Source organism: Ctenocephalides felis, unplaced genomic scaffold, assembly GCF_003426905.1.
Source record: "Ctenocephalides felis isolate EL2017-DRISC unplaced genomic scaffold, ASM342690v1 CF-g0.4_SCAFFOLD_03573, whole genome shotgun sequence".
NCBI classification, from domain to species: Eukaryota; Metazoa; Arthropoda; class Insecta; order Siphonaptera; family Pulicidae; genus Ctenocephalides; species Ctenocephalides felis.
The window spans coordinates 14,241,749-14,255,429 of record NW_020539727.1 but is presented as its reverse complement, the minus strand read 5'-3'; the positions used below and the strand labels follow the sequence as shown (position 1 = coordinate 14,255,429).

Sequence of the window (13,681 nt, the reverse complement as noted above, 5' to 3'; positions counted from 1 at the left end):
ACAGGAGTCTTTTGATTGTGACATTTGTAATCAATCATTTGCAGAATGCATCATCTAACAGACCACATGGTCGATCACAAGCCTAGTCATAGCAAAGACCGCCTTACAAATGTGAAATCTGTCATAAGACATTCACAGTATTAAATAGTTTGAAATATCACATTCTCATTCACAATGGAGAGCGTCCCCATGAATGCAACATATGCAATAAGACATTCACAGTATTAAGTCATCTGAAGAGACACATGCTTGTTCACAGTGGTGAGCGCCCCCATGAATGCAATATATGCAAAAAGACATTCAATCAATTAAGTAATCTAAAAAATCACATGCTCATTCATAGTGGTGAGCGTCCCCATGAATGCAGGATATGCAATAAGACATTCATAGAATTAGGTCACCTGAAGAGACACATGCTCATTCACAGTGAAGTACGCCCCCACGAGTGCGGTATTTGCAATAAGACATTCACACAATTATGTAATCTGAAAAGCCACATGCTCGTTCACAGTGGTGAGCACCCCCACGAGTGCAACCTATGCAATAAAACATTCACACAATTGAGCAGTTTGAAAAGTCACATGCTTATTCACAGTGGGGAGCGCCCCCACGAATGCAGGATATGCAATAAGACGTTCCAACTAACAAGTAGTCTGAAAAGGCACATGCTGATACACAGTGGAGTACGCCCGTACGAATGTAATATATGCAATAAGGCATTCACGCTTTTAGATTATCTGAAAAGTCACATGCAGATACACAGTGGAGTACGTCCCCATGAATGCAACATATGTAATAAGACATTCACAAAGTTGTGCAATCTGAAAAGTCACATGCTTATTCATAAAAGAGAGCGACCTTATAAATATTGAAACAAATATATTTATTAAATTGAATTTAAATATTTGAAAAAAATGTTATAAATTATTCTTAAATGTAAAATAAAATATATTATTAATAGTATCAAATATACAGTAAACATTGCATAATATGCATTTATTGATAATGAAGGCAAAATTATTACAAATTATTTTATAATTAACTTCCTATAGGGTAGTTATGGTAATGAACCAAAAATCAAAAATGAAAAAGAAGAACGAAGTTTTGAAGGTTTCTGAAAATTTTGCCATCCCCCAGAAAAAATGGATGTGTGTGTGTGTTTTATATATATATATATATATATATATATATATATATATATATATATATATATTATATTATATTATATTATTATTATTTTAATAATTTTTACAACTGTCCTGAAACGGACAACAAGTAAAATATTTGACATGAAACTGAAGGCGTTGGCAAAATACAAATCATCTGACCATTGCCAGTGATTTGTCGAAGGTCTTACCTATTGTTGATTAATGCAGAAGAATTGTGTTTTATATGTCCGCATTTTTTCGTCAATAAGTTGATTTTTTTAAAAAATAAGCTAAAAAATAATCAGTATTAATAACTTCCCGTAGGGTAAGTTATAGTAATCGCAAAACAATCGAAAATGAAAATTTCAATATATCTTTACGTTTCAGGGGTTTCTAAATATTTTGGCATACCTTAGAAAAAATGGATGTATGTGTGTGTGTGTGTATGTGTGTGCGTGTATGTTGTGTGTGCGGATACAAATTTTCGTCGACGATTTCGGGAACACGGATGAAGCAATTTGAATAATATAAAAAACATTCGATCCGTATTGATAAGGAGACGTGCTGATTAGTTTTGGCGGAGGTAGGTCCAGCCGTTCCGAAGATATGGGGCAAAACGTGCCAAAAACGGTACCTCAGTTTTTAATAGAACGGAGCGACCGATTTTAATAATTCAAAAAACATTTTACTTGTATTGACAAGATGAAGATTTTATCAAATTTTCATAAGGGCAGGTTTAGCGGTTTCGGAGATCTAACGAAAAAAGTAAAAAAAAAAATGCCATTTGGCGGTCAAAAATGACATATGCACATCAAATTATCAGATATTTTATAGAGATTTTAACAATAAGTATAAATTTTGTTTTGTCGTTAGACAGCGACGCGGCGCTTACGCGCTTTATATTTTGTCTCTATGCAGTTAAAGCAATACGATTGCTTTGAAAAAAAGTTCAGATCTTCCAACATATGTCAAAATAAAAAAAAAAAAATTTAAAAAAAAAGGTTTAAAAATTTTTTTTTTCTTTAAAATTTTTTTTCAAAAAAAAGTAATTTTCTGTCAAATTTATAGTTTCTCAAAAATCTTATTTTTTCGAAGTAATTTTTTTTCAAAAATGTTTATCGTTTTTAAAAAAAATAATAATTTCTGGTACGGAAAGTTCCAGCAATTTGCCTTAAGGCACGATGCCCTAATTGCCTTAAGACAGAATTCCACTTACAGCTAGTTGTTGTTACTTTTGCCTCTGTAGATGTTACAACCAACCCCAAACACTACCTTTTTTTTAGGAAATGATTAATTGTGAAATAATGAACTATAATTATGGTATTATTTTCATTTGATTTGGTAGAGAAATAAAGTATCTAGCTTTATTTCATAAAAATATAATCAGTAGATCTCAACAAGCCCCTAGGCTCTCCTACATGTCTTTTTATGTGTAATAATTATTCTAAAATCAACAACAAAAATATTTGTTGAAATTCGAGATACATATTGAATTTGAATAGGCGCGCCTCTAGTTAAATATCGAAACGTTTTGCTATCACTTCTGAAAAAGTGCTCTATGCTTCAAATGTCAAATGATGAATTTAGTTGAAGTTATTTATCAAATTTTAAAAATTTATTGATTATTGAGAAATTATTTTGTAAATATAAGCATTGAATTTAAAAATGTCTGAAACAACTATGTCTATGAATGCTCAGGCAATTAAAATTGAACCACCAGAATATTCAGCAGAGGACATTAAATGTGAAATTGAGGAGGAATTTGATGCCCTTGATGCTATTGTTAAATCTGAATCGTGCTCTGAGGATGATGAAACGAGTTTAGAAAAATTCATGAACTCCGAGGTGACAATTGAAGAAGTCAAACAGGAGTCTTATGAATGTGGCATTTGTAATCAATCATTTCCAGAATTGCATCATTTAAAAGAGCATATGGTCAATCACAAGCCAAGTAATAATGAAGAACGCCCTTTTAAATGCGAAGTCTGTCACAAGACTTTCAAACTATCAAAACAGGTAAGAGCACACATGATGATACATTCTGAAGAACGACCCTTCGAATGCGATGTATGTCATAAGGCATTCAATAATAAAGCCTATTTGACCAAACACATGCCCATTCACAGTACTGAGCGCACCCATGAATGCAGCACATGCAATAAGACTTTCAAACGAATATGTCATCTGAAAAGACACATGCTAATACACAGTGAAGTACGCCCCCATGAGTGCGGTATTTGCAATAAGACATTCACACAATTATGTAACCTGAAAAGCCACATGCTCCTTCACAGTGGCAAACGACCCTACGAGTGCAGTACTTGCAAAAAGACATTTACACAATTATGCAGCTTGAAACTTCACATGCTCATCCACAGTGGTGAGCGCCCCCATGAATGCAATTTATGCAAAAAGAAATTCTCACTAGTAAGTCATCTGAACAGACACATGTTGATACACAGTGGAGTACGTCCATATGAATGTAATATATGCAATAAAGCATTCACACATTCTGATTATCTGAAAAGTCACATGCTGATGCACAATGGAGTACGTCCTTATAAATGCAACATATGCAATAAGACCTTCACACAATCAAGTTACATGAAAAAAACACATGATAAAGCATGAAGGGGTACGCTCGCATAAATGCAACACATGCGATAAAACATTCACACATTTAGGTCATCTGAAAAGACACATGCTCATTCACAGTGGTGAACGCCCCCACGAATGCAATGTATGCAATAAGACATTCACTCAATCAAGTGCTTTGAAAACTCATATGGTAACGCACGAAGAAGTACGATCCGAAGAATGCAATATTTGTCATAAGAAATTCAAACTATACAGCACTCTGAAGAGACACATGATGGTTCATAGCGGAGAGCAGCCTTATGAATGTGCAATATGCAATACACGATTTACTCAATCGAACAATTTGAAGAAACACATGGCATTTCATTGTCGAAAACTTAAAAATCAATGAAACATGATAAAGGAATTAAAATATTTAGCAAAATGTTATAAATTATTCTTGTTTGTAATGGAATGTGTCACTAAACGCTCTGTGTCTACTATGTTTATGTATATATGTTTGTCTTTTGTTTTATGTAAAAAAACAAGTGATTGTTAATAAAATTTGTAATGCATGTGATTAATTAAAGAATATATAATCAGTCAGTCTGTTTTTATCCTTCTGCATAAACGGTTGTATTATTATTCACATAAACTTTCAACATAAATTCTACAATATACAGCAAACTTTACATAATATGCTTTTATTGATAATCAAGGCAATCATATAATTTCTATAAAATTTGTATTAGCAACTGCTAACCCAGCTAAAGCAGCTAGATATCAGCCGAAGCACATGGTCATGCTTTGAAAATCTAGCCAAACAAAAATTAAAAGATTTCACGCCATTAACTGTGATTTCGACTAAGGCAATGTATGCAAAGTTAACAAACGAGCTGCTGAAATCAAATTCAACTTCCAACTATATTAATTTCGAGAAGAAAACGACGCGCATTTACTGACACTTTGACGCGAATAATTTACATACTATTATAAGTTTACCTCAAATCCCATCCTTATTAACTCCTCATCCTGATGCTCCACCAAATCACGTAATTAAACACTATCAATATCAAATACATAAAACAAAAACTCACTTATTACTAGTTAACCTACAAAATCCACGCCATGTCCGCCATCTTGTGCAATTTCGCAATGAATTTCACGACCGCGTCGTTGACATGGCTTCGGTTAAATGACTTGCGCCGTTGCCAGGTTTACTAACGGTCAAGAGTGAAGTATGACACAGGTTATGCAGTACTTTTTTGGCGGTTAGCAACTGTCAATTGTAAATGTCAGATTTAATGGTAATAAAATAAATAATAAAATATTCATAATCTTATTGCTGTAATTTCTTTGAGGTAAATAAAATAAAGAAATAAAGTTTATTAAGGTAAATAAAATATTTATAAATAAAATCTAAATCTGTCTTTATAATAATACGTGATACTTAATGATTGTATAGGTTATCTTCAACTTAAAGACGTCAGACCAGAATAAAATCAAATAAAATATTGAGAGTCTTAGTGCTGTTATTCCTTGGTGCTTTATTAAGGTAAGTCATAATTAAAATCTAAATTAAAGTCTGTCATCTATCTGTATATTAATATGTAATACTTAATGATATTAACATAAGTATTATATATGTACAGAGGTTATCTTTAACTTTTTGTAGTATCTTATGAGAATTTCTCTCATTAATTTAATACTAGCTGAAGGATTACAAATTACCTTAAAATAAAGATGTGATTCTGTTACATCTAGTTATAAAGGAGCAAAATAGCATTTGTGTGTTTTCTCATTGATTTTTGAGCCGTATTAGATGCATTTTCGAGATAAACTTCCTATTCAGTATCCTAATATATAATTATTTACAACTTTCACTAAATATACTGCAAAAACCAAACACTATACATAGAATACGAGATTACAAATCATTTTTTATTTGATTAAAAGTTGCTGTGTTATACCTATAAATGAAAATCCAAACAAAAATGCAATTCTGTTACATCTAGTTATCAAGATGCAAACTAGAACTTGCCTGTTTCATGATTGATTGTTGAGCCCTATTAGATGCATATTCGAGATATATATCCTACTCAGCATCACAATATATAATATAAGCTTATAAGCATATCAACAGTACTTATACTGTTAATACCAAACACTTAATGCATATGAAACAACTAACTATCGAAATTTGTTCAGAAAATTTCCCAGTTATGGCCTAAATTTGCTATTTTGTCTAAAACTTTTCATCTATCCTCGTTTATCCCATAGGGAGCAACTTACCTTAATTATGAAGGATTTTCTGAAATAAAAACTACATTGTTAACCCAATGCCAAATACAAATTTCATGAGCAGTATTTTTACAAAAATTATAACTAAATATTCATCAACATAGTAAGTATTAATGTAATTTAGCTCTTGTAAAATTCCTTTTTTTAACTTACCTCAAATTTTATTTACTATCATATAATTTTTGCACCTTTATTAGAGTAAAAGACAGGGTTGGTCTTTTCTACCTCGACTGCATGTAAGCTTTGTAAAAATTCTATGTATAAAGGCTATGTAAAAAATCGGAGATAAAAATAACAATATACTTATAAATTATGTTTGGGTATTGTTAATTAAATATTTGTATTAATTCATATATATATATATATATATATATATATATATATGTATATATTTGAAGTATTTTGAGCCTAATTGTCGAATTAAAAGAAAGTTAATATAGAAAAATTATTTATAATATTAGACATTTCGACTCTTAATGCATCTCACCATTCAGTAATCTAAAAAACATTACATAAATTACAACATTTGATATTAAATATAAAAAGGAGAAAATTATGTACTAACTATACCAGGAAAGACACAAAAACATAAAATGAATGATAACACACATTGTATCGAAACGTTTAATCTTAAAAATTTCAGAGTTACATTACAAAAAAGTCAGAAGTTTACAAAAATGTAATTATAAACATGTGAAACAGCATAAAACTAATTAAATTGATAATACATTTATTATATCACAAAAACATATTAACATATTTAAAGGTAGACCACAAAACTAAAGATAAATAATTAATATGCATTGTATCATTTTTTTTGTGTTCTTTTAAATTGTATGGTGAGTAATTGCATATTAATTATTTATTTTTAGTTTTGTGATCTACCTTTAGACATGTTGACAATATATTTTTGTTATATAATAAATTTATTAGCAAATTGGTTAGATTTAAGCTGTTTCACATATTTATAATTATATTTTTGTAATGTTCTGACTTTTTTATATCTACATATTTCTAACATATAACTCTGAAATCATTTAATGTATATATATAAAAGTGGCCCTTAATATGGATATTTTCGAATTTTCTTGCGCCCAGGGCCTCAAATGCTTCCAAATTGATAAAAAACAATTCTCTAAAAGTGTTAAGTCTTAATATTAACTTTAAGACAATCCGCACTTCAACCAAAGTTTCTTGCATCTTCTTCCTAAGTCATTACTTATTTATATAAAATATATCAAATTTTTGTTGTCATTTTTTATTTATGATCGAAATAAGCAAATACAATGTTATTTTCGAAATTTGGATTCACTTGTCGCTGAGTTATAAAATTCTAAAAAAACAAATGGAATTTTACACCATGTTATTTTCATAATAAACTATGTTAGAGAGTTAATATTAAGAGCTAAAACTAGATTTTTAACTTCCCATAGGGTAAGCTATTGTAATGGGCCGAAAATCGGAATTGAAAATTTTTACATTTCTCGACGTTTTGAAGGTTTCTGAACATTTTGGCATAGCTCATAAAAATGGATGTGTGTGTGCGTATGTATGGATACAAATTTCCAATCACGTTTTCGGGCGCACGAATCAACGGATTTGAATGGTTCAAAAAACATTCGATTCCTATTGATAAGGAGAAGAGCTGATTAGTTTTTGGTAAAGGCAGGTCCAGCCGTTTCGGAGATACGGAGCAAAGAGTGCAGAAAATAGAAATCGAATTTTGAGAGAACGGAGCATCCGATTTGAATGATTTAAAAAACATTTAATTAGTAATGATTGTGAGAAGTGTTTATTAGTTTTTGGCAAAGGCAGGCCTAACCATTTCGGAGATACAGAGCTAAATGTGAAAAAAATTGCAGTTTTTGAGAGAACTAAGTGTCCGATTTAATTGATTCAAAGAACTTTCTGCTTGTCTTAACAAAATAATTGATTTTGAAAAAAAAAATTGTTTCAACTTTTTTTCATTTTTTGTATATCGAAAATAATTCAGATTTTATTTTTAATTCTGTCTATAGTTCTAATATACTTTAAACAAATAATTTCAACTTTGCAATTCAGTTTATATAATTCTTATAAATATTAGACAATGTTACAATATTTATAATAATTCATTTGAAAACATTTAGTATTCCTCGAACATTTCGTTACGGTACGGGAAGTTCCAGCAATTTGCCTTAAGGCACGATGCCATAATTGCCTCAAGACAGAATTCCACTTACAGCTAGTTTTTATTAATTTGGAAGCATTTGAGCCCCTGGGAGCAAAAAAATCGAAAATATCCATATTAAGGACCACTCTACATATATAATATTCCTACTTCTTAAACAAAATATTTATAAACAAAATCTAAATTAAATGTCAATCTGTATACTAATATGTAATTCTTAATAACTTTGTAGGTTTTCTTCAAAGTGTAGGCTTTTTATAAACGTGAAAATGGCGGGTTTAAAAAGTCTATGCAAAAAATATTTCGAATCCGACGACCTATACGCAGCCATGGGCGTCGAAAAAACAGCAAACGACAAAGAACTGAAAAAAGCCTACTACAAACTCTCTCTCACCGTCCATCCTGACCGCGTCGAGGAAAGCAACAAGGAAGAAGCCACCGAAAAATTCAAAGTCCTCAGCAAAATCTACGAAATCCTAACAGACCCCAAAAAACGCGACCTGTACGACAATTCAGGAATAATAGAAGACGATTCCGAAGGCTCCATAGACAGTTGGCTCGACTACTGGCGCGCCATGTTCCCCCCGATCACCGAAGAATCCATAAAAGAGTACGAAACCAAATACAAAGGTTCCCAGGAAGAAATCGAAGACATCAAAAAAGCCTACAAACGAGCCCGAGGCTCCATCGACTTCATGCACGAACTCGTACCTTTCCTCACCTGCGAGGACGAACCCAGGTTAATAGAAATTGTTAAAGGTCTCATAGCCGAGGGCGAACTTGAGGAATATAAAATCTTCACCGAAGAACCTGCTTCAAGACGTATTCGAAGACATAATAAATACAAACGTGAGGCTGTTCTAGCCAAACAAATTATGAAGAAACGTAAGCAGAAACAGAATATGAGTGATGATGATTTGTTCAAGCAGATTCAGAAGAGGAACGAGGAAAGGACTAATAATTTTTTGGAAAATCTGGCGAATAAGTATTCAAAGTTGGAGCAGAAAAGCAAAAAAGCCAAGAAAAACTACTGTGGAGGCTATCAAAGCACTGAAAAAAAATCTAAGGAATATATTTATTCATAAATTTAATATCATCATTTTTTATTTTAATTCACATTGTTTGTTATTTATCATTACTGTTTTATATTACTGTAATTGTAAGAGAATAAAATGAAATTGAAATTGTTATTTCAAAATACGCTTTTTTTTACACACAACTTCAAAAATGTTTAATATGAGTATTTTACTTAAAAAGAATATATATATATATATATATATATATATATATATATACTAGCCGGCCCGGAAAACGTTGTTTTGCTAAGTAAGGTATATTCTAATCAAAGAGAATCTAAAAAATTAGTACTTTAAGTGTATAAGGATGTGTCGTTTGAATGTTATATACAATGAGGTATTATAAAAACAATAAACCCCATTAGTTTGTCTATATTTTGTCAATACAGCCAAATTGGAAATTTTATACACTTTCTACAGAAAACATGGTATAATCAAATCGAAGTCTTTTTTGGTCTTTCGACTTATTGATTACGTTTCAAATTTTTCAGATTCTTTTTGGATTCTGGATTTTGGTATAATTGTAATAATACTACTGAGCTTATGAAAAATTTTCAAATTTTGCGAGAAGAGATAGAAAATGAATTAAGTATTTCTTCTTTGACCTTCTTTTTGAAAAGTTTTAAGTAACATTCGATGAATTAAAGAAAATTTAATAAAAAGTATATATGTAGAGCAGAACGAGACACAAAGGTCCAATTTGGCTTTGAGCAAAATGTACAACACATTGTTAATGAAAATAATGCAAGAAAATTCATAAGTGATTTAAAAATATAAAAAGTATTTGTAGGTAATTATAATATGAAACAAAATTGTAGATAATTTTATTATCTTTGACTTGTCTAAAGATATTTTCAAGATAAATTCTAGATTTTAGAGACATTAAGCATAATGTAGAAAAAAGCACATGTTGTTCAGGAAATTGCGTCGAGAAATATCAAGAGCGTTTTAACAATATAAATAAATATTTGTAGCAATTGTAATATCAGATAAAACTGTATATAATTTAATTATTTGTAGCTTAATTATTAAAAACATTCATTGATAGTTGTGTCGCATAGAGAACCATAATGAATTTGAAAAGACGCGCCATTTGTTAAATATCAAAGCGTTTGGATAAATGTCTCATCTATCTATAAACATGCGCTATGCTTGAAATGTCAAATGATGAAGGAAGTTAAAAGCACTTTATTATACTTGTTTTCTTATGGTTGAAATCATTTTTTGACTAATCTAGTTTATAATTATTATGGTATAGGACACAACTATTTTCGTAAATATTCACTAGCTGTTCGCAGTGAAAATATTTGAAAATGTCAGAAGAAATGATTATGTCTACGAATGAACAGGCAATAAAATTGAGCCACCCGAATATTCAGCAGGGGACATTAAATGTGAAATTGAGGAAGTTGATGCCATCGATGCTATTGTTAAATCTGAATCGTTTTCTGAAATGATGAAACGTGTTCAGAAAGATTTATGAATTCCGAGGTGATAATTGAAGAAGAAGTCAAACAGGAGTCTTATGAATGTGACACTTATGAATGTGAAATAAATGATAAGACATTTAATAATAAAGGCAGTGGAGAGCGTCTCCATGAATGCAAGAAATGCAATAAGGAATTCACAGAATTAGGTCATCTGAAGAAACACATGGTGACACACCGGGAAGTACGCTCGCATGAGTGCAATGTATGCAATAAAACGTTTACAAATAAGGGTAATCTGAAAAATCACTTGCTTATTCACAGTGGTGTTCGCCCCTATGATTGCAGTATGTGCAATAAAACATTCATAGAATTAGGTCATCTGAAAAGACACATGCTCGTTCACAGTAGTGAGCGACCTCATGAATGCAACATATGCAAGAAGACATTCACCGTATTAGGTAATCTGAAAAGCCACCTGCTCGTTCACAGTGGTGAGCGCTCCCATGAATGCAGCACATGCAAGAAGACATTTACACATTCAAGTAGTCTCAAAAATCACATGCTTACTCACAGTGGTGAGCGCCCACATGAATGCAACATATGCAAGAAGACATTCACACAATCAGGTAATCTGAAAAACACCTGCTCACTCACAGTGGAATTCGGTCCAATGAATGCAGTATATGCAAAAAGACATTCACAGAATTAGGTCAACTGAAGAGACACATGCTCATTCACAGTGGTGAACGCCCCCACAAATGCAATGTTTGCAAGAAACAATTCCAACTAGTAGGTCATCTGAAACAACACATGTTGATACACAGTGATGTACGCCCATATGAATGTAATATATGCAATAACACATTCACACAATTAAATAATCTGAAACGTCACATGCTCGTTCACAGTGGTGAGCGTCCCCATGAATGCAACATATGCAATAAGAAATTCACAAACTCAAGCAATCTGAAAAGTCACATGCTCATTCACAGTGGTGAGCGCCCCTATGAATGCAGCATATGCAATAAGACATATATCGGAAAAGGTAGTCTGAAAAAACACATGATGGTTCATGACCGCAAGGCTCCTTATAAATGTGATATATGCAATAAGGGATTTGCTCAATCGAATGATTTGAAGAGTCACATGGCAGTTCATAGTGATGAAAATTAATGTAAAAAAAACATATTTGTTAAATTGAATTCAAAATAAATTTTTGTTGCATTAAATTGCTCATAATTTAATTATCTTTAATTTGCCTAAGGACACTTTTAATAAAAACTGTATATTTAGCTTTTTAATAAATTATTTGAAAATTAAACCTGCAACTTATTATACTTATTTACTACCTAGTTTAATTTTAATTTATTTATATATAATACATTTTCTCAAATGGACATTTACATTATCATTATCAAATCTAAGTGAAGAAGAAAGCTTTCTTCTCACTTCTCATCTAATGAGAAGTGAAGAAAAAAGCTTATAAAAAAATTCATCAAAATTTTGAAATAATAATTTAAAATTGATTAAATGTCGATTCGTATTGATTAAGTCGTTTATTTACTAATTTCTAGAAGTGCAACTTGCCGTAAAGCACGATGCCACTTAGTTTTTGGGAAAGGCAGGTTCACCAATTTTAGAGATACGGAGCAAAAAGTGCAAAAATGAAAAAAAAGTTTTTGAGAGAATGGGGCATCCGATTTGAATAGTCACTTGTATTGGCGTAATGATAATTGATTAAATTTTGTAAAGGCATGTTTAGCCGTTTTGGAGATCCAGAAAAACTAATTTTTCTTTCTGAGCTTCCGAAATAGTTTGAATTACTGTACGGAAAGTTCCAGCAATTTACTTTGAGGCAAAAAATATTTCAAGTTTCAAAAAAAAATCAGTATTTTCAAAAATGTTCAAATTATTTAGATAATTTCGTAACTTTTGAAGAAGCCAATTTTTCAATATTCAAATTATTCAAATGTTTTCAAGATTTTCAAAAAAATAGATTCAAAATTCTCCAAAAAACTAAGTTTGCTTTTCTAATCTTTCAAAAAATTCTTCAATCAGTGTAAATAACGTCAACTTGTCCATTGATGTCAGATTCTATTCTAGCTATATATTGTTTAATACAAATTAAATTTGTTACGTAGAACGGGCAGGCATGAAACCATGTTGATTAATAGAAATTAAAGTTCTAGCAGAAGGAATTAGTTCTCTATAAATAATTTTTTCAAATACCTTAGCAAAGTTTGATAATAATGATATCGGTCTGTAATTAGTAATGTATGATGTATTATGCATAATATAAAAAATGTATCTACATGTTGATGAAAATGGCTCAAGAAAAAGAGGTTTAAAAATATAAAAAGGATTTCTAGGTAATTATAGAAATAAGATAAATTAAATAATAAGAAATAAGAAAAAGTTAGAGATAATTTATTTATCTTTATCTCATCTGAAAAGACTTTTAGATATTTTTAGATTTCAGATATTAAGCATAATCTAGAAAAAATGCACAGGTTGTACAGGAAATCGCTTCAACAAAGTTTATGAGAGGTTTAATATTATGAAAAAATTTTTTAGGTCATTATAATATAAGACTGGAATGTAGATATTTGTTTATCTTTACCTCGTCTAGAGATACTTTTAAGATAAGTCGTACATTTTAAATAATTTAATTATTTGAAGCTTAATTAACAAAAAACATTTAAAGAGACACGTAAAGAACCATGGTGAATTTCAAAAGACGCGCCATTTGTTAAATATCAAAGCGTTTGGAAAAATGTCTCATCTTTCAATAAACATGCTCTATGCTTGAAATGTCAAACGATGAAGGTAGTTAAAATCATTTACTGATTAATTTAGTTTATAATTATTATTGTATAGGGCACATTTATTTTCGTAAATATTTACTAGCTGTTGGCGTTGAAAATATTTCAAAATGTCAGAAGAAATGATATGTCTATGACTGAAAAGCCAATCAAAATT

At 30.7% G+C, this 13,681-nt stretch overlaps 4 protein-coding genes across 4 annotated transcripts; all 4 read left to right on the top strand.

Annotated features, from left to right (window-relative positions):
* Positions 1-2,813: 2,813 nt before the first annotated feature.
* Positions 2,814-4,137, top strand: LOC113389588 (zinc finger protein 525-like). The gene is made up of 2 exons (XM_026626608.1): positions 2,814-3,773; positions 4,012-4,137. The coding sequence occupies exons 1-2, from the start codon at positions 2,814-2,816 to the stop codon at positions 4,135-4,137; spliced, it is 1,086 nt and encodes a 361-aa protein (XP_026482393.1).
* Positions 4,138-5,058: 921 nt separating this feature from the next.
* LOC113389587 (J domain-containing protein CG6693-like) lies at positions 5,059-10,755 on the top strand. Its single transcript, XM_026626607.1, has 4 exons — positions 5,059-5,086; positions 5,191-5,280; positions 8,429-9,228; positions 10,622-10,755. Exons 3-4 carry the CDS (start codon positions 8,466-8,468, stop codon positions 10,753-10,755), a joined length of 897 nt encoding a protein of 298 aa, XP_026482392.1. The 5' UTR covers positions 5,059-5,086; positions 5,191-5,280; positions 8,429-8,465.
* LOC113389586 (zinc finger protein 658B-like) lies at positions 10,752-11,363 on the top strand (the record flags this gene model as incomplete). The annotated part of the gene is made up of 1 exon (XM_026626606.1): positions 10,752-11,363. A coding segment is annotated over exon 1 (612 nt), but the record flags the coding sequence as incomplete, so codon positions are not given.
* Positions 11,364-11,393: 30 nt separating this feature from the next.
* LOC113389585 (zinc finger protein 525-like) lies at positions 11,394-11,875 on the top strand. The gene has a single exon (XM_026626605.1). The coding sequence runs from the start codon at positions 11,429-11,431 to the stop codon at positions 11,873-11,875; it is 447 nt and encodes a 148-aa protein (XP_026482390.1). The 5' UTR covers positions 11,394-11,428.
* Positions 11,876-13,681: the final 1,806 nt, after the last annotated feature.

Coding starts and splice junctions, on each gene's coding strand:
- LOC113389587 (XM_026626607.1), top strand. CDS start 8,466: ATGGCGGGTTTAAAAAGTCTATGCAAAAAATATTTCGAATCCGACGAC. Junction 9,229..10,621: donor AAAAGCCAAGAAAAACTACT/GTGGAGGCTATC, acceptor ACGAATGAACAG/GCAATAAAATTGAGCCACCC.
- LOC113389585 (XM_026626605.1), top strand. CDS start 11,429: ATGCTCATTCACAGTGGTGAACGCCCCCACAAATGCAATGTTTGCAAG.
- LOC113389588 (XM_026626608.1), top strand. CDS start 2,814: ATGTCTGAAACAACTATGTCTATGAATGCTCAGGCAATTAAAATTGAA. Junction 3,774..4,011: donor TGAAAAAAACACATGATAAA/GCATGAAGGGGT, acceptor AGCACTCTGAAG/AGACACATGATGGTTCATAG.